This window comes from Oryctolagus cuniculus, chromosome 15 (genome assembly GCF_051225735.1).
Source record: "Oryctolagus cuniculus isolate XC-2025 breed Fujian yellow rabbit chromosome 15, ASM5122573v1, whole genome shotgun sequence".
NCBI lineage: Eukaryota > Metazoa > Chordata > Mammalia > Lagomorpha > Leporidae > Oryctolagus > Oryctolagus cuniculus.
In genome coordinates, this window is record NC_142881.1 from 91,031,625 (window position 1) to 91,059,510 (window position 27,886).

Here is a 27,886-nt window from a genome sequence, read left to right on the forward strand (position 1 = left end):
ATAAACCAAGTGAGCCATGGTGCCAGCCCCTGTTGAACTCTATACTTAGTGTATTATTAATCTTATGAGAATAAAGTAAACTGAAAGTAGATCTTTGGTAAAATTACAAGTGGGAATAGAAGAGGGAGGAAGGATTGGAGTGTGGGGGAAAGGTGGGAAGTTTCACTATGTTCCTAAATCTTTGTCTATGGATAACATATTTGTGTGCCTTAAACCAAATCTTAAAAAAAATTATCAGACAGCATTATATTTATGTAGTAGTTTCTCTGTTACACAGGGGCCTCCCAGCCAGACTTGAGTACAAATTCTTATCCCCATAAGAATTGATGGTGTTGTGGCACAGCAGGTTAAGCAAACATCTGTGATGCCAGCATCCTATATGGCATTAGTTTAAGTCCCAGATACTGCACTTCTGATCCAGCTCCCTGATAATGTACCCGGAAAAGCAACAGAAATGGTCCAAGTGCTTGATATCTTACAATCTGTATCAGAGACTCAGATGACTCTCCTGGATCCTTGGTTCAACCTTGCCCAGCCCAGGCCACTGTGGTCATTTGGGAAGAGAACCAGTGGATGGAAGATCTCTCGCTTTCCTTCTCCACCTATCTGTAATTCTTTTAAATAAAAAGTCTTCTGATATATATATATATATATATATATATAATATATATTATAAATTCAAGGAATTGAGGAGATTAAGGTGAGCAGAAAAGCAAGATTTATTTAAAGGGCTAATATACATTTACATTTGACTATGGAAAGCCTCAAGAGAAAATGTAAGAGTGCACTTTTGCAGGATATTGGAGATGTCTAGGGTGGTATATAATTGAATACTCAAATATGGTGGTGTTTAGGGAAGAGTTTGAATATCACTTCCATGTCTTTTGGAAATACATAAATCTCACAGCATCAGGTATACATGTGGCTGTAGCACATAAGTTGAAATCTTGGAATTTGGTACATGATGAGAAGTGAAGCTCCGATGCCTGATGGTTAGTGGGTTTGCTAAGCATGCAGTCATATTTATTTCTAGCTAACACAATCTCAGCAGCTTCAAAGGTTGGGTTTGGGCAGTGCAGATGCTATTGGCAGTTCATTTCTGCTGCTCACTACCTGCCTATATCATCTGAAAATAGTTCAATGGCAGTGGTCAGAACCTTGCCAGATGGACCCAAACAAGTCAAAATTCAGTTACAAGAGCAACCCAACAAAAAGTGTAAGAAAACAAAGCAAAAATAAACACTGGCACAAAATCGATCTCAGGAAGACTACTTGGACCAGATCACCAAAAACACTTTGCCCACATCCTCTCATCAGCTTATAACCAAGCTCCAGTAGTGTGAGTAAATCTAAATCTACACACAGACAAGGCCATGATTCTCATTGAGTAGATTGCAAGAGACTCACTCTCCACCCTAGAAAACACCCTCATCTAGGGCTGGGGGTAAATTATGGGTAGCACGTAAGTCAGATAACATGCCTATGGTAACAGTACTGGTTATAACAATATGGGTAAAGACTCATAGGCTAGGGGCTAGCATTGTGGCATAGCAGATTGAAGTACTGATTGTGATGCTAGAATCCCATGGGGAATCCCATTTTGGGTTCTGGCTGCTCCACTTCTGATCCAGCTCTCTACTAATGTGTCTGGGGAATTAATAGACCATGAGTCACATACTTGGGCCCCTGACACACATGTGGGACAAAGATGGAATTTCAGGCTCCTGGCTTTGGCCTAGCTCAGTCCCAATGATTACAGCCATTTGGGGAGTGAAAAAGTAGATGGAAGATATCTCTCTCTGTCCAACACCCCCCCCACCTCCCTCTCTCTCCCAAATCTGCTTTTCAAATAAGTAAATCTTTAAAAAAATCAAACACATTTAACTTTGTAACTAACAAAGATGCCATTTCAAATGAATGTCATAGACTGAATACTTACTAACAAATTCATATGTGAAAGTAGTGGTCATTTACATCATCCCACTCATAATAAGGGGTGGGAAAAATCAGATTGCATGTCAAATAGAATAATTTTTGAATAACACATAGCTGGTCTCTGTCCTATGGGATTACTGCCATATGAGAATTCCCTGATACCCAATAAAGGTGCCTTTCAGCCAAGGGGTTTTCCATATATAGTACACTTTCAGTGCTTCCTCTGTGTAATTTTCCTGAAATTTGTTGAAGTTCACCTTTACAATAAAAGGCTTTTCAACTTCCATTACACTCTTCTGTGTGAGTTTTTTGACAGTGAGAAATAATTCACAGTAGAGTTTTCCTGTGTATATGCATGCTCTCTTATCTCTGAGTTCTTTGGCTTGAGCTGAAGAATGACTTCTGGCAAAAGGTTTTTTACATTCATTATATTGATAGGCTTTTGTGTGTGTGTGTGTGAGTCCTCTGTATCTGTTGAAATTTAACTTCCGGCAAAACGGGTTTTACACATTCATCACATTTACAAGATATTTTCCCTCTGTGAATTCTATGATGCAACTGAGGCACGACTTTTTGGAAAACCTTTCACATTCATTACATTAATTAATGTTTCTAACCTGTGTGAATCCTCTGATATTCAATGAGGTACAACTTTTAGCAAAGATCTTTTCCACATTTTTATTAACATGGTTTCAATCCAGGTGAATTCTCTGATGTATGAAGTTTGACTTCCATCAAAAGGCTTTCCAGACTCATTTACACTTAGTTTTCCCTTGTGTCCTTATCTTATGTATTTTGAGGGCTGAATTTTGGCAAAATGCTTGTCCACACTCATCGCATTGATAAGGTTTCTCCTGTTTGTGAATTCTCTGATGCTTCACAAGATGTGCATTCTGGTAGAAGTGTTTCCCATACTTGTTACATTCCCATACTTGTGAATTCTCTGATGCCTCCTGAGGTATGAATTCCAGTAAAAGTTTTTTTCGCATTCAGTACATTCATAAGGTTTCTCCCCTGTGTGAATTTTCTCATGTGTAATGAGGTATGACTTCCATCAAAAGGCCTTTCCACATGTATTACATTTATAAGGTTTCTCCCCTGTGTGAATTCTCTCAAGTTTAATGAGGACTGCCTTCTGGTGAAAGGCCTTTCCACATGTATTACATTCACAGGGCTTCTCTGATGTGTAACAGCTCTGCTTTCTGGTAAAGGGTTCTTCCACATACATCACATTCAAAAGGTCTTTACCCTGTGTGAATTCTCTGATGCTTCTTGAGGTCTGAAGTACAGTGAAATGTTCTCCCACATTCATTACATTCATAAGGTTTTTCCTGTGTGAAACCTCTGATGTGCGGTGAGTTCTGACGGGCAGCGAAATGGTTTTCCACACTCATTACATTCATAAGGTTTCTCCCCTGTGTGAATTCTCTGGTGCATAATGAGGTTTGACTTCCCACTAAAAGATTTTCCACATGTCTCACATTCATAAGGTTTCTCCCCTGTGTGAATCCTCTGGTGTATAATGAGGTTTGACAACTGGCGAAAGTTCTTTCCACATGTATTACATTCATAAGGTTTTTCCCCTGTGTGAATTCTACGATGTGTAATGAGGCTTGACTTCCAGCCAAAGGCCTTTCCACACGTATCACATCCATATGGTTTCTCCCCTGTGTGAATTTTCTGATGTATAACGAGGTGTGATTTCAAATGGAAGGCTTTTCCACACTCATTACATTCATAAGGTTTTTCCCCTGTGTGAATTCTGTGATGTGTAACGAGGCTTGACTTCCAGCCAAAGAACTTTCCACATATATTACATTCATATAGTTCCTCCCTTGTGTGAATTTTCTGATGTGTAATAAGGTGTGACTTCAAATAAAAGGCTTTTCTACACTCATTACATTCATATGGTTTCTCCCCTGTGTGAATTCTCTGATGTGTGTTGAGCTCTGACCGCCAGCGAAATGATTTTCCACATTCATTACATTCATGAGGTTTCTTTGCTGTGCAAATCCTCTGATTTCTAATGAGTTCTGACTTCTGGCAAGTGTTTTTTCCACACTCATTGCACCCACAGAACTTTTTCCTTATGTGATTTCTGTGATCCAGAGTAAAGCATAATTTACAGGTAAAAGGCATCTGACAGGGTTTGCATGCATAGAATTTTTGTCTTGCATTTGTTCTCTGATTTGTTTTAAGATCTGATTTGTACATGAGAGTTTCTTCATACTCAACAGATTCACAGAGTTTCTCTTCTGTGTTTGACTGCTGTTTGGTGATGTTAGATTTTTCACGGAAAGTGATTTTTCCTATCTGAGTTCTCTTTCCTTCAGTGAGAGTACTATTATATGACTTTTCCATATGTATGCTCTCATATGTAAAGGGTGACTTCTCCCTTTTGAAGACTTTCCCTTGTCCATCATATTTAAGAGAGTGCTGCATAGTCTGAATATTGTGAGGCTGACTAGGAAGTTCCCAGCATGAGAAGGATGGCCCATGCACATTTGTGCCACTAGCTTTCTCTCCACCTTGCTTTTTATCTGGCTTACAAGGGAGCTTCACATTCTGAAATACATTACATACTTCAGAACATTTGTCCTTCTTTATAGTCAGTTTTAAAATATCAGTTGAGTTTAAATTAAATGTTTTTCTTAGTTCAACTCTCTTGTGAGTTGATGTTTTGTTGCTTGTGATTACATAGTGCCTGGGATTGATATCTTGACTCTCCTGGTTGGCCCCAATCAGGTCATCTTTTTTTGACACTGAAATGAGAAAAAAAATATTTATCAGTCACATCTAAGTGTTTATTCTGGGATATTCATATAATAAAGTTTCTTGCTATCCTACAGGCATACAATTTTCACCTATCAATAAATGAAATTTATTTATGAATATTATATTTTCTCCTTAGTATATTAATTATACAAATTTATATGTGTAAAATATACAAATTATAAAAATAGACTAACCAATGTTCAATTCATTTTTTTACTATCTGAAATATTTTAAGTGTGGGTTATATGGGAAGATGTGTTAGGCCATTTCTTCAAATGTTTGCATAAAAGTGCCAGTGTGACTCCTGCTTAGTCTACTCCAAAATAGCTTCCTGTTAATGTATGCTGGGAGGCAGCAGATGATGCCTAAAGTGCTTAGACACACTGAAAAGACCAGATGGAGTTCTAAGTTTTGGCATTAGCCTAGCCCAGTTCTAACTATTGCAGCCACTTGGGGAATAAACTACTGGATGGAAGATCTCTCCTCCTCTGTCTCCCTCTCTCAATATCACTGTGTCTTTCAAGAAGAAAAAATAAATAAATAACTAAATAACTAAATAAATAAGGTTTTTTTTTTAAGTGCAGAAATACTGAGTAAAAATATTCACCCATTGGCTAGGTAGAGTAAGAGGTTGAGTGCTAGGGGCTGGGATTGTGACATAACAGATTAAGCCTCCTCCTGCAATGTCAGCATCCCATCTGAACACCTGTTAGAAACCCAGCTACTCCATTTCATATCCAGTTCCCTGTTAATGTGCCTAAGAAAGCAGCAGAGGGATGACCCCAAGTGTTTGGGCCCCACACCCACATAGATACTTGGAAGGAGCTGCAGGCTCCTGGCTTTGGTCTGGCCCAGTCTTTGAGTCTGGCACCTTAGACCACTCGGCCATCCTGACACCCTGGCCCAGTCCTGTTCATTAAGACTTGTGGAGTGGGGCTGGTGCTGTGATGTAGCAGCTTAACGCCCTGGCCTGAAGTGCTGGCATCCCATATGGGCACCGGTTTTAGTCCTGGCTGCTCCTCTTCTGATCCAGCTCTCTGCTATGGCTTGGGAAAGCAGTAGAGGATGGCCCAAGGCCTTGGACCTCTGCACCCACGTGGGAGATCTGGAGGAGGCACCTGGCTCCTGGCTTCAGATCAGTGCAGCTCTGGCCGTTGCAGCCATTTGGAGAATGAACCTGCGAATGGAAGACCTCTCACTCTCTCTGCCTCTCACTCTCTGTGTAACTCTGACTTTCAAATAAATAAATAAATCTTTAAAAAAAAAAAAAAGACTTGTGGAGTGAACCAGCAGATGTAAGATCTCTTTCTCTCTGTTTCTCTTTCTCTCTCTGTAACCTTTTTCAAATAAATAAAATCTTTTTAAAAAGTTGAGTGCTTTCAAGCTGCCTTTTTTTTGTCCTCCTTTTCTAGATTTTTCCTATAAAAACTGTACTGTATCTTTCTCCGTAGATCTTTCAGTCTTGAAGATGGGAGTTTCATTGGATCATTACCATACAAGCACAGGAGAGAGACATGTGTTTATCTTGTAAACAGGACCATTGCTTGTAAACAGCATATGTACCTATGGTTGCTTCATGTTCAGTTTTCCCAGGGGAATATCTTTAGACATTTATGAGTTTTTCAGATGACAAATATTTTCTCTTCTGCACCCTATGACGACGACTCTCCCACATTCCTGAGGAAATCTGTTATCTTCGGTTTTTCCGAACCATAGCAGGTACAGAAATACCCATTTTACCATGCTAGCTATAATCTCTCTACTAGTTCAAGAAATTCAGTTCTATATCCTATACTGTGTTCCTCTTCTTTGAAAAGTATCTTCTAGCTTATTCTAGATTAACAGTTCTGGCACTGTCCTTTCAATTCTTGGCATACACACTGCTGTTTGATAAATTGCAATTCTGAAGACTGTGATTTCTGTTGGAAGATCAGTTGTCTCCTATTTTCATAGAAAATAGAGTCACCTACTTCTTTCTGTCCTGTCCTACAATGATACTGGAAAAGAAGGGAGAATTCATATATCAAACTGTACTCCCAGACAAATGTGAGTCACTCAACATGAACTCAAGAGTTTACTTGACTTTGGGACCCAGAATCTCCTGATTCTCTAAATGAGTCTAAGATGACCTATTTCCATGTTCCTAGGCTGAGTCCTGCTTCATTTCTTGATTTCTAATGTCATAGTACAGAGGCATGTTACTATTCATCTTTAATCATTTTCTTATCTCTTTGCTTGACTGCCTGCTTGCTTGAGAGTCTAGAGAGACAAAGGCTGAGACAAAAAAAGGACTGCCATCCACTGGTTCACTCCTCTGATGTTTGCAGTGGCCATAATTTTCTTATTTATTTATTTATTTGAGAAGCAGAGAGACAAAGAAAGAGAGCTCTTACTCACTGGTTCAGTTCTTAAATGCTTACACCAGGAAGTTCTGTGCCTGGCCCAAACCAGGAGCAGGAACTCAATCTGATCAACTAGTAAGAAACCTGTACTTATCAGTTGCTCAATTAATAACCATTCATGAAATTAATAAATGCACTTTAAAAATCAAAAAAGAAAATGGGAATATGAAAGTGGAGAGAACAAGCTGAAATTTACAGAATGCATCTTATATAGAAAAAAGCCTTAGAACCAGAAACTGATTGGATATTTGGTGAATAGAAGAAAATATTCACCAGGATCAGAAGAGGTACATGGATGTACACATGAGAGTTTTCTCTGGAGACTAAAGAATGCCCATGTGTGATACATGAAACTTGCTGTCCTTAAGGGTGGGACTTAGCAAACATTAGTGGTAAGAGCTCTACACAGTGAACATCCAGTCAGCCTTTTTGTCCCAGCGTCCATGCCTAGCATGTGCTTACTGACCTGGGAGGCCCCAGTTTTGTTGTTTTTCAACCAACCACAGCTCTTCTCCTTGTTCCAACCAGAAAATCAAGTCAGGTTTGGTTATGCAGTACCCTGTACATGGGAAATAATACAGGAAAATGAAATCACTAATTCAGGTTTTGTGAAGGACAACATCTTGATCACAGGAACTATATAACAAAAGTGTGATTTTGAATTCTTTCCTAGATGATAGATTCTCACTTTCTTCGTAGTCTCAAAATCCTATATATATGCTGCATTAAAACTTACAAATGAGACCGGCACCGCGGCTCAATAGGCTAATCCTCCACCTAGCGGCGCCGGCACACCGGGTTCTAGTCCCGGTCGGGGGCACCAGATTCTTTCCCGGTTGCCCCTCTTCCAGGCCAGCTCTCTGCTGTGACCTGGGAAGGCAGTGGAGGATGGCCCAAGTCCTTGGGCCCTGCACCCCATGGGAGACCAGGAGAAGCACCTGGCTCCTGCCTTCGGATCAGCGTGGTGCACCGGCTGCAGCGCGCTAGCCGTGGTGGCCATTGGAGGGTGAACCAATGGCAAAAGGAAGACCTTTCTCTCTGTGTCTCTCTATCCACTCTGCCTGTCAAAAAACAAAACAAAACAAAACCTTATAAATGGGAAGAAAGTGCTCCATTTGGGAGTGACAGGGGAATTTTACTCACCCAAGGACAGAAGGCTGCTGTAGACCTCTAACATCACATCCCTGTACAGGGTCCTCTGAGCACTGTTCAGTTCCTGCCACTCCTCCTGGGTGAAGTCTACAGCCAGGTCTTCAAATGACAACACCTGTAATACCACCGTTAACCTTAACATATCAGTTCTGAATCACTATAGAGAGACTGGAAGTACATTCTTTTGTGTGGGTCTTATAAAAGATGTAGCTTACATATTAATCTGTATCAGCAACAGAAAGCAAAATCACAATGAAAATATCATGCTTCTATTTTATCATTCTAAAGTCACTACAATATACTTTCTCTTATCTATCTGAAACTCATCTGTCTCCTAATATTTTGAAAGGAGCTCAGAATCTAATCTGTAGACCCAATCTAATCTATATAAATACATGATTGAAATAACACATTAGATGAACTATAAGAGATGTATATTCAATATCAATCAGAATAACCGACTTTTTGAAAAAATGGGCACTACTGTATTATCAGGTTGAGGTACACTTAAACACCAAAGATGGTCAGATCTGTTTGAATGCATTCTCATGAACATGATTCAACACAAATTAGGTGGTAAAAACACAAAGAAAGGACAGATAAAAGCCGGTGCTATGGAGTAGCGGGGAAAGCCGCCACCTGCAGTGCCGGCATCCCATATAGGCACCAGTTCGAGACCTGGCTGCTACACTTCTGATCCAGCTCTCTGCTATGGCCTGGGAAAGCAGTACAAGCAACTCCTTGGGTCCCTGCACCTGCGTGGGAGACGCGGAAGAAGCTCCTGGCTTCTGGCTCTGGATGGGTGCAGTTCTGGCTGTTGTGGCCAATTGGGGAATGAACCAATGGATGGAAGACCTCTCTCTCTCTCTCTCTCTCTCTCTCTCTGCCTCTTCTCTCTGTGTAACTCTTTCAAATAAATAAATAAATCTTTTTTAAAAAAAGGACAGATATGAATCAGTCTATAAACTGCATCACCTTTAGGTGACAGGTCCTGGGTTGAAAGGGGACATAAAGGCAGTAAGGTGTGTGTGTATGTGTGGGGGTGATATGGCATAGTGGATAAAGCTGCTGCCTTCAACATCAACATCCCATATGGGAAGTGGTTCATTTCCTAGCTTCTCCACTTCTGATTCTGCTCCCTAAGAGCCTGGGAAAAGCACCAGAAGATGGCCCAAGTTCTTGTATCCCTACCACCCACATGGGAGACCGGGAAGAAGCTCCTGGTTCCTGGCTTCAGCCTTGCCCAGTACTCACTGGATGATGCAGCCATTTGAGAACTGAACCAGTGGGTAGACTCTCTCTCCCTTTTTCTCTCTCACACTGTCTCTCCCTCTCTGTAACTCTTTCAATATGTCTTTTTTTGGCCGGTGCCGCAGCTCAATAGGCTAATCCTCCACATGCGGTGCCAGCAAACCAGGTTCTAGTCCTGGTTGGGGCGCCGGATTCTGTCCTGGTTGCCCCTCTTCCAGGCCAGCTCTCTGCTATGGACTGGGAGTGCAGTGGAGGATGGCCCAAGTGCTTGGGCCCTGCACCCACATGGGAGACCAGGAGGAAACACCTGGCTCCTGGCTTCAGATCAGTGCGATGCGCTGGCCACGCCAGCCATTGGAGGGTGAACCAACGGCAAAAAGAAGGCCTTTCTCTCTCTCTCTCACTGTCCACTCTGCCTGTCAAAAAAATAAAAAAATGTCTTTTTTTTTTTAAAAAAAAGTTGGTACAGTGCTCAATAAAATTATAATTTAAAGGTTCCTACATAGTTGAGATAACTCCAACAAAAACATTTTATGTACTATTTTTATAAAATTATTTATAAAGCATATCATCATCTTTATGTTTCCTCCAAAAATAAAAATTAAAAAATTGTAGTTTTCCACATAAAAATAGTTGATCTCTTCTAAAACAGAGTGTAAATAATAGGGAGAAAATAATTTGTAGTAGTTACTTGAAAAGATTTTAAATGTCGTCCCCAGAGAGGCAAATGGAGAAGTATAAAATGAATAGAGAGGAAGAGAACAGAGACATAACCTCTGATCTTCAAGATACAGCCAAATAAGACAAAATGGGAAGTTCATTATAAATAAAAAAGCAAAAGACAGACCAGGATTCCCTGCTAATTTGTTGTGCAGAAGGTGAAACATAGATTTTAATTTGATGCTGAATGCACGATAAGTGGCATTGTAAAATGAAATTGAGAAAGAAGACAAAGAACATGATGGAAAGATGAGAAACTGCATTTGGTAATATCATGTGTGAAGTTTCTGTGGTCATGTATTTGGGGTGTTCAAATGGTAACTATATATAGGAACAGGGGCTGAAAAGAAAGATCCAAGCTGCAGATAAAGATCTGACAAACATTATTTCAGTGATGCCTAAAGCTATTAAAGTGAATGAAGTGGTTCAAAGAGAAGTTAGGTGACACAAAGCAGAAAAAGGTAGGGGGAGGAGGCAGCATTGTGGCACTGTAGGTTAAACTACCACATATTATACCAACATCCATATTGAAGCACTGGCTCAAGTTCCCACTTCTCCAATTCCAATCCAGCTCCCTGCTAATGTGCCTGGGAAAGCAGTAGAAGATGGCCCAAGTTACTGGGGCACCTGCAACCCAAGTAGGATACTCAGATGGAGTTGCAGGCTCCTGACTTTGGCCTGGCCCAGCCCTATTATTGTGGCTATTTGGGGAATGAATCAACAGAAGATATCTCATGTCTATTCCTTTCTGTCATCCTACCTTTCAAATAAATAAAATAAAAATATTTTTAAAAATATAAAGCAGAAAAGGGAGGAGCACAGATAAATAGACTGGCATTCACTGATGGAATTAATGGAGGAAATATCAGTGGAAATGGGACAAAAAATAATGAATTTTTAAATTTGTTGCCAGGGACATGATAAAGCTCAACAGTACAAAATCTACTAATATGATTTTAAAAATTGTTATGCCAATATAAACATGTTTTATTCCGTTTCTCACAAATTTTGGGATGTGCCTTGGTATATTTCATTATATTCATAGGGAAAAAATTCCATGTTCATACTTAAAGACATGGAGCAAGATTTTTCAAAACATTTCTTTTATAAAATGGTCCCTCATTAAAAAAAAGAATACCTTAACCTGATCAATCATATATTTCTTAGCAACAGAGGGAATTCAATCCACAATTCGAGGGAAAACATTGGAAGATGTAGACACTCTATCAGCACCATTATATAGTACCATCTGAGAGCTTTTGACAATTAAGAGAAACAAATGATTATGACTTCAGTAGAGTTTATACCTACAAAATGCAAAGAATCTCCTGAAAACTACTCCTATTAGGGTGACACAAGAAATTTTAAAAATATAAAAATAACATAAAAGTAACCACGTAGGAGTGGGCATTTAGTATAGCAGTTAGGACTCTCATGCCCCACATAAGAATCTTCACAATGAAAACTATACCCTTACTGCACTCCTTACTCACTCCTGGTGTACACCCTGAGAAGTTATGATGATATGAAAATTGGCTGGTTTCCTGCCACCCACACTGTAGATATGGACCAAATTTCTAGCCCCAGCCATCATCGTAGTTCAGCCTAGTCACTATAAGTTATTCAGAGAGAGTAAACCAGTAGATGGGAGTTTTTGTCTTTCTACTTTTATTTCTTTTTTTTTTTTTAAGATTTATTTATTTATTTGAAAGAGTTACACAGAGAGAGGAGAAGAGAGAGAGAGATGCCTTCCATCTGCTGGTTCACTCCCCAATTGGTTGCAATGGCCAGAGCTGCACCAAACCAAAGCCAGTAGCCAGGAGCTTCTTCCAGGTCTCCCATGCAGTGCAGGGGCCCACAGACTTGGGCCATCTTGTACCACTTTCCCAGGCCATAGCAGAGGGTTGGATCAGAAGCCCGGTTGGGGCACTGGATTCTGTCCCAGTTACTCCTCTTCCAGTCCAGCTCTCAGCTGTGGCCCAGGAAGGCAGTGGAGGATGGCCCTAGTGTTTGGGCCCTGTACCCGCATGGGAGACTAGGAGGCAGCACCTGGCTTCTGGCTTCAGATCAGCACAGCACGCTAGCCACAGCACGCCAGCTGTAGCGGCCATTTGAGGGGGTGAACTGATGGAAAAGGAAGACCTTTCTGTCTCTCTCTCACTGTCTAACTCTGCCTGTCAAAAAAAAAAAAAGAAGAAGAAGAAGAAGAAGAAGTGGAGTAGCTGAGTCTTGAACCAGCACCCATATGGGATGCTGGTGCTTCAGGCCAGGGCGTTAACCCACTGTGCGACAGCACCAGACCCTCTACTTTTCAAATAAATGAATTAAATAAAAAGAAAGAAAATGCTACATCATCTGGAATTCTAAAGAAATAAAAAAGGAACAAAAGCACACTACCTGGTGACCAGGTAGGATGAATCAGAAAGAAATATCTCCCGATTTAACTGATAAATGAAACAAGAAAGCAACTACCACCAACAATAATGGGAAGTATAGGGCTGGCCAACTGTGTCATCAATGGGTTATATACAAAGTAAGTGTCACTTATGAGCATACTTCAAAAAATTCATGAAAATGGAATTAAGATAAGCTTATTTTGTTCAAAAATTGAAATATATGTGTAATTTTTTATAATGTACATTTTTCATGAAGTTTTTGATGATCCTTTAGAAGTATTTAATAAGAATTATAAGTATATAATATACATCAAATAATTTTTACTGCACCTATATGAAGCTTTAGGAACTGAGGCTGAAAAATAGAATAATTGTAATGTTATGGCAGTTACTATTCACTGTGCTTGGTAAGTGCAGAGGAAAATGCTGAGCTTGTGAAAAAAATGCAACTGACATAAGCGAGAGAGAAAGGGAAGAGGAATAAACTAGAAATTTATATACATGTAGTAATGAAAAATTCTTCAAGTCAGGTCAGAAAAAAATACAGCAACAAATCACTTGGGAATCAAGAAAAAAATCAACTCCATAGTAACATAAAAATGAAGGTTATGACAATGACAACTACTGTTAAAACCTGTAAGTAGCTTAAGCTGGCCTCAAATAAATTCCTTCAATTGCCCAAATTTGAAGAATGAGGTACATCTGAAAGAACATGTTTTAAATGATAAACACAACTAGACAAAAAGTCATGTCTCAAAAATCTGACACATGGATGGAACTATAAATATGTAAGTATAACTCACTTTTTAGCATTCTACTCTTGGAAACAGCCAGATTGTCTTCAAAAGTGCTCAGGATTTCCAGCTGCAAAGAGGCCACCTCAATAAGGCAAGAAGCATGCCAATGGGGCAGTCCAGTTCAAGAAGGGCATGTTCTGAAGAGTTTTAGCCATTGAGTGCAATATGGATGATAAAAAGATCATTCTAGAATGCAAACAGTGGTTCTTTGTAAAGTAGCAGACTGAGAGTCTTCCAGGATCCTAAATCAAGGTTTCAGCAAACAGTGGATCACATCTAAAGGGTAGCAGCCACTCTCAACATCTGCCCCCAGGATGGTCAGAATACCATGAAATATTACCCCATTCTCCCTTCTAGCTATTTTTTTCCATTTCAGAAAGGTATTATATAACAGAGAATTCCTACTGTGATAATTTTGCTCATGCTTGACCCGTGCACATTAGTGTACACAAGGTAATTACTTGTCTGCTTAGGACGTAGGTCTATTCATCAAGAGAAGCTATATCTGGACATAATGTCTGTTCCTGGAACGATTCACAGATTCTGCATTTGGTATATATAAATACCAAAACTTATGGCAAAAAAATAAAGAAACATAAAACAAATTTAAAATAAAAAGACACACTAGACAGAAAACTTATCTTTCTAATAAGAAAACTACCAGACACGTGCGCGTGCATGCGTGTCTGTGTGTGTGTGTATGTAAAAGAGCTGGGAGATCAAAATGAAAAAGAAAATGGGCAAAGGATTATAATTCCTATCTATTCTCCAAAAAAATCAGTTTTTAATGGTATAAAAAGACTGATAAGTTGTAACAAAAATGTGAAATACAATTTAAAATTATACTGCAATACACTGCTTTACCTAACCTATCTGACAAATCCAAAAAGTTTTAAATATCTTCTTTTGTGATCAAACAGGTAAACATGACCATATTAGTGTTTCTACTCTATTTTCATAACATACCCCATACTGGACTAGTCCTTATCAGTATCACAGTAATTGTTTAAGAAACCACCATAAACTGACACCTTAGTAACTGCAAGTTTCTTAAATGGATCCCCTGTTTCCAAATTTCCTGGGAGAGGCCACAAGGATAGAAATTCCAGAATAGCTTTTGGAGGCCACAGGAAGATGGAATGACAAACTTGGCAACTTGGCAGACCTCAACACATGGGCATTTTCTTATGTCATGGTTTATTAAGAATTCCAAAGATGCATAGTTTAGGAGTTTAGATCAGAAGCAACAAGAATAAAAAGCATTCATTCTCATCTTGCTGAGAATAAAGATCTGCCCAGAGACATGGCCCATCAATATAAGATATCAAATGAAAGAACTAAATATTCTGTGATGTGTGTGGTGGTTTCAAGGAGGTATGACATACATGTAACTGCAGACATCATTGGGGGTGGCATGAAAAATATTCAAAACAAAAGCTATAAATTTTGTAAAGGTAGAGTATAATCCCAAGGCCAGAATTGTGGTGTACAGGGTTAAGCTACAACCTGTGATGCCACCATCCTATATGGACATAGGTACATGCCCAAAGCTGTTCCATTTCCAATGCAGTTCTCTTCTAATGGCCTTGGAAAAAAGCAGATGGGCCATGTGTTTGGGCCCTGCCACTCATGTGGGAGACCTAAAAGAAGCTTCTGGCTCTTGGTTTTGTCCTGGCTCCATCCTGGCTCTTGCAACCATTTGGGGAGTGAACCAGCAGAAGAAAGACTGATCAGATCACTTTATTTAATGATGTCTTTCAAATAAGTAAATAAATCTTTTTTAAAAATTGTAATCCCTTTAATCAAAGAAGCTATACAGGAAAAAATGTTTTCTAAAAAAAAGGTGGCCTTGACCTAAACCCTGAGTATTTTTGCTTAACACTTAGACTGTCTTTTCTGGTATGAGTGTCTCATTTGCCCTAAGGTTTTGGACCTACTCTATAAATCTAGCTTTCAATGTGAATTATGGTGGCCCATCATAGGTCATGGGTTCTCTCCTCAATCTCTAGATATGATGGAGACTAAAGGCAGTATATGGATGCTCAACCATGTCTATGTGACAAAACCCCCCAAAATACTCTAAACATAAGCTCAGATGACATTGGTTATCAGAGTCAAGTGGTATTGTCACCCACTGTTATTGGCAGAATTAAGTAATGGCTATAGGACTGTACTGAAATACAACAACTGAAGTTTACGTTGGACCTTGTGCTATGCAGCTCATCTCACGTCTCATTTTACTGGATTCTTTTATAGAAGTAATTGGAATGTAAGTTTTAAGATCTTTCTGAGTAATTTATGATGTTACTGAACATGAGAGTCACATTAGGGATGTGAGGATCTACTTGGTATCAGAGTAATTATCTGGGATAGCCTAATTTCTAAGACTTACTGTGATCAAATTTCCAAAAATGACAAAAAACAACTTAGTAATAAAAGATAGTGGAAATGTAAATATGGGCATTCACCATTTTCATTCTTAGTTTCAAACTATTTAAAAATTCACTGACTATTTCTAGTAAGACAGTAAAAATGAATTGAAGGGTTTATAGTAAGTAGGAATAAAATGTATTATAGGCACAATACAGAAGCTGGAAAGATAACTGGAAATATAGTACTACTAAGTTATATTATATATGACAAGGAATAATGCTTGAAGGTAGGCCACAAGTCAAAAATGTCTACTGAGATCTATAAACCATTTAAAAAGTTACAAAAATAAGGCAAAGAAGGAACTCACAGTCCATACAAAAATAGAAACTGAAGGGTTAGCACTGTGGCCTAGCAGGTAAAGCTGCCACTTGTAGCACCAGCATCCCATGCGGACACTGGTTCAAGTCCTGCTCTAATTCTGATCCAGTTCCTTGCTTATGTGCCTGGGAAAAGCAGTGGAAGATGTCCCAAGTGCCTGGGCCCCTGCACCCACATGGGAGCCCTGGATAAAGCTCCTAGCTCCTGGCTTCAGCCTGGCACAGCCCCGGCTGTTGTGGTTATTTGGGCAGTGAAGCAGAAGATGGAAGATACTCTCACTTTGCCTCTCCTCTGTAATTCTGTCTTTCAAATGAATAAATTTAAAAAAATAAACAAATTTCACAGGTAGGCTTATTTGTATTTATATAAATTATTCATATGCAAGAAATATCTGACTCACAGTAAATTACAATAATAATAAAACTATCTGAAACAATAGTACAGGGTAGTGCAGAAAACATATTTTATAATATATATAACTCAAAAGCATCATGGTGATGACAGTATTGTCAAGACAAGCCCTTAAAAAATCCCTTGACAGAGAAGAAATCATGAAATTCAAAGAAAATTTGTAGCACAAGTATTTGTTCATTGGAGAGCACTCAAAATAAAAGACGTAGACTGGATTGAGGGGAATCTTCAGAGGAGAAGCTCACTTATTATGGGCATTTCACCAGAGGACACTCCGCTGTTTACACATAGATTGAGGAGGCAAATTTTCAGTGTTAATGAAGAAGGACGTTAGAGTGGTACGTTCAGGGCTCATAAAACACACAAAAGCAGAGGGAGGGGTTCAGAGAAACTGCCTTCTGATATTGTACAAATGTGAAAATGTGGCACTAAATTTGGGGAGTATTTGTCATTAGATGTGTGGGGAACCATCAAGCATGTGTTCTTAATATCTTGTCGCTTGCTCAGTGCGTTGTATGCTTTTCTTTGTGGTGATAGGATTGGGTGTGTGCATCTTTATACAGCTATGAGGTTTTTGATGACTCTTTAGCTGCATAGAATGTGTATGCTGTTTGACTTTTCAATGAGTGTTACATCTTTCTAAGCTTTTTCTTCTTTGTAAATAGAGCAGTACAGCAGTAAGAATTAAAGGCTTACAGTTATCAGGCATTAGGTAAAGTAATAGAGAGGAAAAACTGTGTTTCAATTAATTGTTTTATCACATTCCTGGGTTACTTGATTCTACTCTTTCATCGTTTTTGAGGTGTTCTCAACATCAAAGTTACAGGTAACTGTCGCTCCCCGTCTTCATGGAGGAACGACACAAGACCCTGCGCTGTTCTTTCATCTGCTCGGCCCTCCCCAGGTTTGCTGCTGGTTCTTCCCGGGTTGGCTACTATCCCTTCCACCTCCGTGGAAGGGCGGTTCCCCCTGGCCGCTTTCCCCACTTCCGCAGGGGAGCGGCACACCGCCGGCCGGCTCTTCTCGGGGGGCTGCACAGGTGTTCCTTCAGCTAGATGTTCCCCTTAGATGTTCCTGGTGCATGCCGTCTCTCTCCTCCTTTATAGTCCTCCTCCGCCAATCCTAACTCGGCTGCCCACACGCCGAGTACACTGCTCTCCTCCAATCAGGAGCAGGTCCTACAGTTTATTAGCTGAACTGGAGGCAGCTGTGTAGAAGCTGTTTACTTCTCTCCCAGCGCCATATTGTGGGAGAGCAGATGCATAGAATAAGTCTTAATTCCAGTAACTTAGTCCAGTCCGGATTGCTCCCCACAGATCCCCCTTTCTTTTTATTTTTGGCGTTGATACGCGCCTGTCTTCGGTGTCCCGCGGCACACACTCTGCTCTACTTGCTAGAGTTGCCACAGGCTCTTACAAGTCCTATCAATCAGGCAAACCGAATCCGGGTCCTCTCTTCGCCACGTTGTGAGGAGGTTTTTAGGCGCTGATGCGTGCCTGTGTTCGGTGCCCTGCAGCGCATGCTCTGCTCTGCCCGCAGGGGCTTACAAGCCCTAACAATCAGGCAAACCGAATCCAAGCCTTCTCATTGCCATATTGTGGGGAGGCTTTACTGATGTTAATTCGTGCCTGTCTTCGGTGACCTGCGGCGCATAAGCTGCTAGCTGCCCGCAGGTGCTCATCGCCTCACTTAATCAGGCAGACCAAATCCAAGCTCTCACATTGCAGTGTTGTAGGGAGGCCTTTCTATTTCTCTATTTCTCTATCTCCGGGCATTCCTATTTCTCCCATTTTACTTCTATCTTCCAGCATTCCTATTTCTCTCATCTTACTTCTAAACTTCTGTTTCTCTTATCCCTGCAGCTTCCCGGTGCCTCGCCCTGCCGGCAGGCTCCGCCCCGAGGCTATTTCTCGGCGGCTTTCCGGCTGAGCTGCTTCAGCCCGCGTCTCTCTCATCTGCGCTGCTCGGCTTTGCGCGCACACTCCGCGGTCTCGCACTTAACCCTTTCGCGTCTGAACCACGGCCTCGCGCCAGCCCCGTTCCCTATCTACTTGTGCCCCGCACACTCTCTCTGCGCACGGCAGCCTCCGCGAGTCACACAGCGTAGCTTACGTGTCCGCCACTAGCATTCAATCTAAGTTCCCCGGGCTAGCCTGGCGAATTCAACCCAGCTTACGTCTCCGCCCCACGATCTGGCTTCCCGTCCTTTGCTCCCCGGGCTAATCAGACGGATCCCAATCTGGCTTACGTTTCAGCTTCTGGTTTCAACTTTTCGCCCCCTATTCCCGGGCTAACTTGAGAATCCCAAAGTGACTTCCGTTTCCGCCTTGGCCTGCCCCCCGCGGCTTCAATTTCCCTAACATTTTTCTCTACCCGGTATGTTTCCCCAAGCTTTCTTCCAACAATATTCCTCCCTCATTTCTCCTGGCCTCTCCCCACAGTCCGCATCCGAGTCTGTTTGTTCTAGCTTTCACTTTCGCTTTCAACCTTAGAGATTTCTCCCAGCTTCCCCCCGTAGTCCGTATCCGTATCTGAGTCTATGCCTAGGCTTTCAATAGCTTCTTCCGGCACCCTTTCCGTCCGGCTTTTCCCTAGGCTGTTTGCTAGTCTCTCTCTCCGGTATTTTCCTGCTTCTTCCCGTTTCTTCCCTCCTAAGTTTCCTATCCGGCCTAGGTTTCCTAATCCGAGTCACGGCACCATTATGTCGCTCCCCGTCTTCATGGAGGAACGACACAAGACCCTGCGCTGTTCTTTCATCTGCTCGGCCCTCCCCAGGTTTGCTGCTGGTTCTTCCCGGGTTGGCTACTATCCCTTCCACCTCCGTGGAAGGGCGGTTCCCCCTGGCCGCTTTCCCCACTTCCGCAGGGGAGCGGCACACCGCCGGCCGGCTCTTCTCGGGGGGCTGCACAGGTGTTCCTTCAGCTAGATGTTCCCCTTAGATGTTCCTGGTGCATGCCGTCTCTCTCCTCCTTTATAGTCCTCCTCCGCCAATCCTAACTCGGCTGCCCACACGCCGAGTACACTGCTCTCCTCCAATCAGGAGCAGGTCCTACAGTTTATTAGCTGAACTGGAGGCAGCTGTGTAGAAGCTGTTTACTTCTCTCCCAGCGCCATATTGTGGGAGAGCAGATGCATAGAATAAGTGTTAATTCCAGTAACTTAGTCCAGTCCGGATTGCTCCCCACAGTAACTAGTCTGCAAATTCCCTTTTGTTTACACACAAGTAATTTATGTCTATAGCAGACTTTGTTCAATTTTCCTGTATTTTACCTTTATTTGAACATGTATATAGTCTTGATCTATATGTGAATTTTTGGAGGATTCTCCCATGAACTGTATTTAACAATTATCCAATATCTTCATTAATGAGTCAAGTAGTTTTCAAACTGTAGGGGCGTTTTGATTATTTTCATGTGCTGTAATTTTTTCTAGATAGCTGGATTTGAAGTACTTGTTAATAGAAACTGCAGTGATACAGTTTCAGTAAAATGATGTTAAGGGGTAGGGAGGGAAAGTGTCTTGTAATCTGCGAAAGTTAATCTGAGAACATTAGAACTGTAAAGAATTTATCTGAGTTCTTCTTCATGCAGTTCAGAGCACCTCTGAAGAGGCATGAGGGGAATGCCTGTAAAAGGTAAATTGGGATACAAACCAAAGAAAATATCTGATTGACTAAAGTCATTTAGATTATTCCAGTGGGAAGTCTGAGGTTAGAGGTTAGTTGGTGGTTTCTGATTGGCTAAGACAGGCTAAATTAAACTAGGTTCTGGATTGCTTGCATAGAAATGCCGGATGAACCTCTTGGAGGTAAAATTACAAGGAAACAGACACTAAAGGTAGCAGCTTCTTTTTTTCAAATAATCATTAAATTGGAGCATGATTTTTTTTAAAGATTTATTCATTTATTTGAAAGTCAGAGAGAGGAGAGGCAGAGAGAGAAAGAGGTCTTCCATCCAATGGTTCACTCCCTAATTGGCAGCAACCGTTGGAGCTGTGCCAATCTGAAGCCAGGAGCCAGGAACTTTCTCCAGGTCTCCCACATGGGTGTAGGGGCCCAAAGACCTGGGCCATCTTCCACTGTTCTCCAAGGCCACAGCAGAGAGTTGGATTGGAAGTGGAGCAGCCAGGTCTTGAACCAGTGCCCATATGGGATGCCAGCACCTCAGGCCAGGGCGATAACTCACTGCACCACAGCAACGGCCCCTGAAGCATGATTTGTATCATAAGCAAAATGTTAAGAGATCATGAAAACAGAAGGAAATTTCGTTTTTCTGTGGCCAAGATACAGCCTGTTACACATATATCAACAAGATAAAAAAAAAAATAGTCATCGGCCGGCACTGCAGCTCACTAGGCTAATCCTCCACCTAGCGGCGCCGGCACACCGGGTTCTAGTCCTGGTTGGGGCGCCAGATTCTTTCCCGGTTGCCCCTCTTCCAGGCCAGCTCTCTGCTGTGGCCTGGGAGTGCAGTGGAGGATGGCCCAAGTGCTTGGGCCCTGCACCCCATGGGAGACCAGGATAAGCACCTGGCTCCTGCCTTCAGATCAGCACGGTGCGCTGGCCGCAGCACGCCAGCCATGGCGGCCATTGGAGGGTGAACCAATGGCAAAAGGAAGAACTTTCTCTCTGTCTCTCTCTCTCACTATCCACTCTGCCTGTCAAAAAAAAAAAAAATAGTCATCAAGCAAAAATAATTGGTAGCAGGATTTGGCACAGTTTTTATGTTTTCACAGAGCATAATCAATTTATATGAACTCAGTGAAACTGCTTTGTCCTCATTCTTTTTAAATGGGATTAACACAAAGGAAGGAAAATAAATGGAACTAACACACAAATACAAACCCTGAAAATCACAGAATTAATATACAGTAAAGTCATTTAATAAAACTGAGATCCTCATGTCTGTTGCAAATTTAAACACATGTCCAGTGAAATTTTTTTTAACTTTTATTTAACAAACATGAATTTCCAAAGTACAGTTTATGGATTACACTGGCTTTTCTCCCCCCATAACTTCCCTCCCACCCAAAACCCTCCCATCTCCTGCTCCCACTCTCATTCCATTCACAACAAGATTCATTTTCAATTATCTTTATATACAGAAGATCAATTTAGTATATATTAAGTAAAGATTTCAACAGTTTGCACCCACACAGAAACACAAAGTGTAAAATACTGTTTGAGTACTAGTAATAGCGTTACTTCACATAGTACAACACATTAAGGACAAGAGATCCTACATGAGGAGTAAGCGCACAGTGACTCCTGTTGTTGACAAATTGACACTCTTTTTTTATGGTGTCAGTAATCACCCTGGGCTCTTGTCATGAGTTGCCAAGGCTATGGAAGCCTTTTGAGTTCGCTGACTCCGATCTTATTTAGACAAGGTCATAGTCAAAGTGGAAGTTCTCTCCTCCCTCAATGAAATTTTTTAATTAATTATTTCGGAGGCAGAGAGAGAGCTCCCACATGCTGGTTCACTCCTCAAATACTGTAAACAACCAGGGTTCCATGTCAACGCGATCTGATCCTCCTATATGGTGACAGGGACCCAACTAGAGCTGTATCCTGCTGCCTCACAGAATGCACATTAACAGGGAGCTGAAATTAGAATCAGACCTAGGACTCAAAGTCAGGCACTGTGATATGGGCTATTGGCATCTGAACTAGAATATTAACAGGTAGGCCCTATATCTATCCCTTCTCCCCAAGAACTTGAAATGTTTCAGAACTTAATATATTCCCCAGGGAGGAGGCAAGATGGCGGAATAGGAAGGGAGCACACTGATAGTCCGGGGAGAGACAGTTTAATAAAAGTGGAGATACTGCAGGTTGAAGGAAGAGTAGGGGAGGAAAGAGCAGAAGAAACTCTTCCGGAACGAGTGATTCACAGTGCACCTGCGTGGAGAGCGTGGGAGCCCACAGTTCAGGACACCAGCGGCAGACTCAACACACCAGCGCTGGAACGCGAGGTGAGCCAAACCTCAATAGCCCGAGACACCAGCAGGCAAGCAGAAAGAGGAGACTAGAGGGAACAACCCCGGGGGGAAAGTTCACCAGGCTAACTAGAAGAGAGAGAGAGAGAAAAAAAAAGTGACTGATACGGACACGGGTTTCTCTCTCTCCACTCACCTCTCAAAGGTGAGCAAGACAAAGAGCAGGCGCCATCTTGGACATATGTCATAAGCAGAGCGACCTCAGGTCTGCACTGGCCCTGAGCCTAGCAGAAAAACCTGACTCTGGGCGGGGTGAATTAACAGGAGATTAGGACCTAGTAAATTTGTGGTGCTACTGAACTGAGACTGTGAAAAAAGAGACGGTGGGGGAGAGAACTCACAGAATTCACGTGAGTACTCTCCAGAGACACTACAATTCCGTAACTTTGGCAACCCAGTGGGAGACTGAAGGAGAATTTGAGCCCACTCTGAGGGCAGAACAGATTCCCTGTGTGGTCCTTGGGAAAGAGCTTCTGATCTCTGGCTCCTGTGGGTGTATCATTTGCCTGCTAACTACCTCCAACTTCGTTCAGCTGTGCAGAATAACTTCCCTTTTGAATCAAAAAAAAAAAAAAGAAAGAGAGGTTTGCCACGCCTAACCTGGGAGTGTCACCTTTGGCACACCAAACAGAGCTCTCAGGCCACACCCATCTCAAGCCCTAAGGCTCCATCAAAAACAGATAGTCCACTTAATCTAGAGTCATAGTATAACAAGAAAAAGCACCACAGTGAAGAAACCAAATATCTCCAATATGCCAAATAACAAACGCAAAAACCGAGGTAATAAAAACAAGGAAGTAACCATGACGCCCTCAAATGAAAAAGACACCCCAATTCAAGATTATGAAGATGATGACATAGAAGAAATGCAAGAAGCAGATCTCAAAAAATGGATAAGAACATTAAGAAGTTCTCAAAAACAAATTATTGAACTACAGAAATCCTTAATGGACAAGATAGAAAATCTCTCTCGTGAAAATGAAATATTAAGGAGGAATCAAAATGAAATGAAACAACTAGTACAACAGGAAACTGTGATAGTGACGAGAAATCATAATGAAGTGAAGAATTCAATAGATAAAATGACAAACACATTAGAGAGCCTTAAACAGAATGGGTGAAGCAGAAGAGAGAATATTGGACTTAGAAGACAGAGAACAGGAAAGGATACAGTCAGACCAAAGAAAAGGAGAGGAAATTAGAAATCTAAAACATATTGTCGGGAATCTTCAGGATACTATTAAAAAACCCAACATTCGGGTTCTAGGAGTTCCTGAAGGCATGGAGAGGGAGAAAGGATTAGAAGGCCTTTTTAGTGAGATTTTAGCAGAAAATTTCCCAGGTTTGGAGAAGGACAGAGAAATCCTAGTACAGGAAGCTCACAGACCCCTAATAAACATGACCAAAAGAGATCCTCACCACGACACGTTGTAATTAAACTCTCCACAGTGAAACATAAAGAAAAGATCCTAAAATGTGCAAGAGAGAAACATCAGATTACTCTCAGAGGATCTCCAATCAGACTCACAGCTGACTTCTCATCAGAAACCCTACAAGCTAGGAGGGAATGGCGAGATATAGCCCAGGTACTAAGAGAGAACAACTGCCAGCCCAGAATATTATATCCTGAAAAGCTATCATTTGTGAATGAAGGTGAAATAAAGACTTTTCATAGCAAACAGAAATTGAAAGAATTTGTCGCCACTCGTCCAGCCCTGCTGATGCTTAAAGATGTGTTGCACACAGAAACACGGTCATCAATATGAAAGAAGGTAAAGGAAGGAAACCTCACAGCAAAAGATCACAGGGAATTCAAAGCATATATTAGAACTTATCTTTGGCAAATGGCAGGGCAAAGTTACCACTTATCATTAGTCACATTGAACGTTAATGGCCTGAACTGTCCAGTTAAAAGACATCGATTGGCTGATTGGGTTAAGGAACAAAACCCATCTATTTGCTGCTTACAAGAACCACATCTTTCCAACAAAGATCCATATAGACTGAAAGTGACAGGCTGGAAAAAGATATACCATGCCAACAGAAATGAAAAAAAGAGCGGGTGTAGCCATCTTAATATCAGACAACATAAACTTTACCATAAAAACTGTTAAGAGAGACAAAGAGGGACACTATATGATTAAGGGATCAATTCAACAGGAAGATATAACAATTATCAATGTATATGCACCTAACTACAGGGCACCAGTTTATCTAAAAGATTTGTTAAGGGACTTAAAAGGGAGACTTAGACCCCAGTACAATAGTACTGGGGGACTTCAATACTCCACTCTCAGAAACAGACAGATCAACAGGACAGAAGATCAACAAGGATACAGTAGATTTAAACGACACTATAGCCCAAATGGATCTAACAGATATATACAGAACTTTCAATCCTACAGCTAAAGCATTTACATTCTTCTCAGCAGTACAGGGAACCTTCTCTAGGATTGACCACATACTAGGCCATAAAGCAAGTCTCAGCAAATTCAAAAGAATTAGAATCATACCATGCAGCTTCTCAGACCATAAAGGAATGAAGTTGGAAATTAGCAACTCAGGAATCCCTAGAGCATACGCAAACACATGGAGATTGAACAACATGCTCCTGAATGAACAATGGGTCATAGAAGAAATCAAAACAGAAATCAAAAATTTTCTGGAAGTAAATGAGGATAACAGCACAACATACCAAAACTTATGGGATACAGCAAAAGCAGTGTTAAGAGGAAAGTTTATTTCAATAGGTGCCTACATCAAGAAATTGGAAAGGCACCAAATAGATGAGCTTTCAATTCACCTCAAGGATCTAGAAAACCTACAGCAAACCAGACCCAAATCTAGTAGAAGAGAAATAATTAAAATCAGAGAAGAAATCAACAGGATTGAATCCAAAAAAAACCATTTTAAAAAATCAGCCAAACGAGGAGCTGGTTTTTTGAAAAAATAAACAAAATTGACATCCCATTGGCCCAACTAACTAAAAAAAGAAAAGACCCAAATCAATAAAATCAGAGATGAAAAAGGAAACGTAACAACAGACACCACAGAAATAAAAAGAATGATCAGAAATTACTACAAGGACTTGTATGCCAGTAAACAGGGAAACCTATCAGAAATGGATAGATTCCTGGACACATGCAACCTACCTAAATTGAATCAGTAAGACATAGAAAACCTGAACAGACCCATAACTGAGACAGATAATTGAAACAGTAATACAGGCCCTCCCAACAAAGAAAAGCCCAGGACCAGATGGATTCACGGCTGAATTCTACCAGACATTTAAAGAAGAACTAACTCCAATTCTTCTCAAACTATTCAGAACAATCGAAAAAGAGGGAGTCCTCCCAAATTCTTTCTATGAACCAGCATCACCTTAATTCCTAAGCCGGAAAAAGATGCAGCATTGAAAGAGAATTACAGACCAATATCCCTGATGAACATAGATGCAAAAATCCTCAATAAAATTCTCGCCAATAGAATGCAACAACACATCAGAAAGATCATCCACCCAGACCATGTGGGATTTATCCCTGGTATGCAGGGAATGTTTAATGTGCGCAAAACAATCAATGTGATACACCACATTAACAGACTGCAGAAGAAAAACCATATGATTATCTCAATAATGCAGAGATGCATTTGATAAAATACAACACCCTTTCATGATGAAAACTCTAAGCAAACTGGGTTTGGAAGGAACATTCCTCAATACAATCAAAGCAATCTATGAAAAACCCACAGCCAACATCCTATTGAATGGGGAAAAGTTGGAAGCATTTTCACTGAGATCTGGTACCAGACAGGGATGCCCAATCTCACCACTGCTATTTAACATATTTCTGGAAGTTCTAGCCAGAGCTATTAGGCAAGAAAAAGAAATTAAAGGGATACAAATTGGGAAAGAAGAACTCAAACTATCCCTCTTTGCAGATGATATGATTCTTTATTTAGGGGACCCAAAGAACTCTACTAAGAGACTATTGGAACTCATAGAAGATTTTGGTAAAGTAGCAGGGTATAAAATCAATGCACAAAAATCAACAGCCTTCGTATACACAGGCAATGCCATGGCTGAGGAAGTACTTCTAAGATCAATCCCATTCACAATAGCCACAAAAACAATCAAATACCTTGGAATAAACTTAACCAAGGACGTTAAAGATCTCTACGATGAAAATTACAAAACCTTAAAGAAAGAAATAGAAGAAGATACCAAGAAATGGAAAAATCTTCCATGCTCATGGATTGGAAGAATCAATATCATCAAAATGTCCATTCTCCCAAAAGCAATTTATAGATTCAATGCAATACCAATCAAGATACCAAAGACCTTCTTCACAGATCTGGAAAAAATGGTGCTGAAACTTATATGGAGACACAGGAGACCTCGAATAGCTAAAGCAATCTTGTACAACAAAAACAAAGCTGGAGGCATCACAATACCAGATTTCAGGACATACTACAGGGCAGTTGTCATCAAAACAGCATGGTACTGGTACAGAAACAGATGGATAGACCAATGGAACAGAATTGAAACACCAGAAATCAATCCAAACATCTATAGCCAACTCATATTTGATCAAGGATACAAAATGAATCCCTGGAGTAAGGACAGTCTATTCAATAAATGGTGCTGGGAAAATTGGATTTCCACGTGCAGAATTATGAAGCAAGACCCCTACCTTTCACCTTACACAAAAATTCACTCAACATGGATTAAAGACTTAAATCTTTGACCTGACAGCATCAAATTATTAGAGAGCATTGGAAAAACCCTGCAAGATATAGGTACTGGCAATGACTTCTTGGAAAACATCCCAGAAGCACAGGCAGTCAAAGCCAAAATTAACATTTGGGATTGCATCAAATTGAGAAGTTTCTGTACTGCAAAAGAAACAGTCAGGAAAGTGAAGAGACAACCGACAGAATGGGAAAATATATTTGCAAACTATGCAACTGATAAAGGGTTGATAACCAGAATCTACAAAGAAATCAAGAAACTCCACAACATCAAAACAAACAACCCACTTAAGAGATGGGCAAAGGACCTCAATAGACATTTTTCAAAAGAGGAAATCCAAATGGCCAACAGACACATGAAAAAATGTTCAAGATCACTAGCAATCAGGGAAATGCAAATCAAAACCACAATGAGGTTTCACCTCACCCCGGTTAGAATGGCTCACATACACAAATCTACCAACAATAGATGCTGGAGAGGATGTGGGGAAAAAGGGACACTAACCCACTGTTGGTGGGAATGCAAATTGGTTAAGCCACTATGGAAGTC

General features: G+C 40.9%; 1 protein-coding gene across 3 annotated transcripts in view; it reads right to left on the reverse strand.

Moving 5' to 3' along the window:
- Positions 1–701: 701 nt before the first annotated feature.
- Positions 702–27,886, reverse strand: part of LOC100337920 (uncharacterized) — a 49,098-nt gene continuing 21,913 nt past the window's right edge. The window contains exons 3-5 of one of the 3 annotated variants that reach the window (XM_089313740.1): positions 8,256–8,379; positions 7,579–7,671; positions 702–4,697 (exon numbers count right to left, since the gene is read on the reverse strand). In XM_089313740.1, the coding sequence (XP_089169866.1) occupies positions 3,253–4,697; positions 7,579–7,671; positions 8,256–8,379 (1,662 nt within the window). In that variant the 3' untranslated portion in view covers positions 702–3,252. The remainder of the gene's footprint in view (positions 4,698–7,578; positions 7,672–8,255; positions 8,380–27,886) is intronic. The other 2 variants (XM_089313741.1, XM_089313742.1) reach the window with 2 other exon arrangements.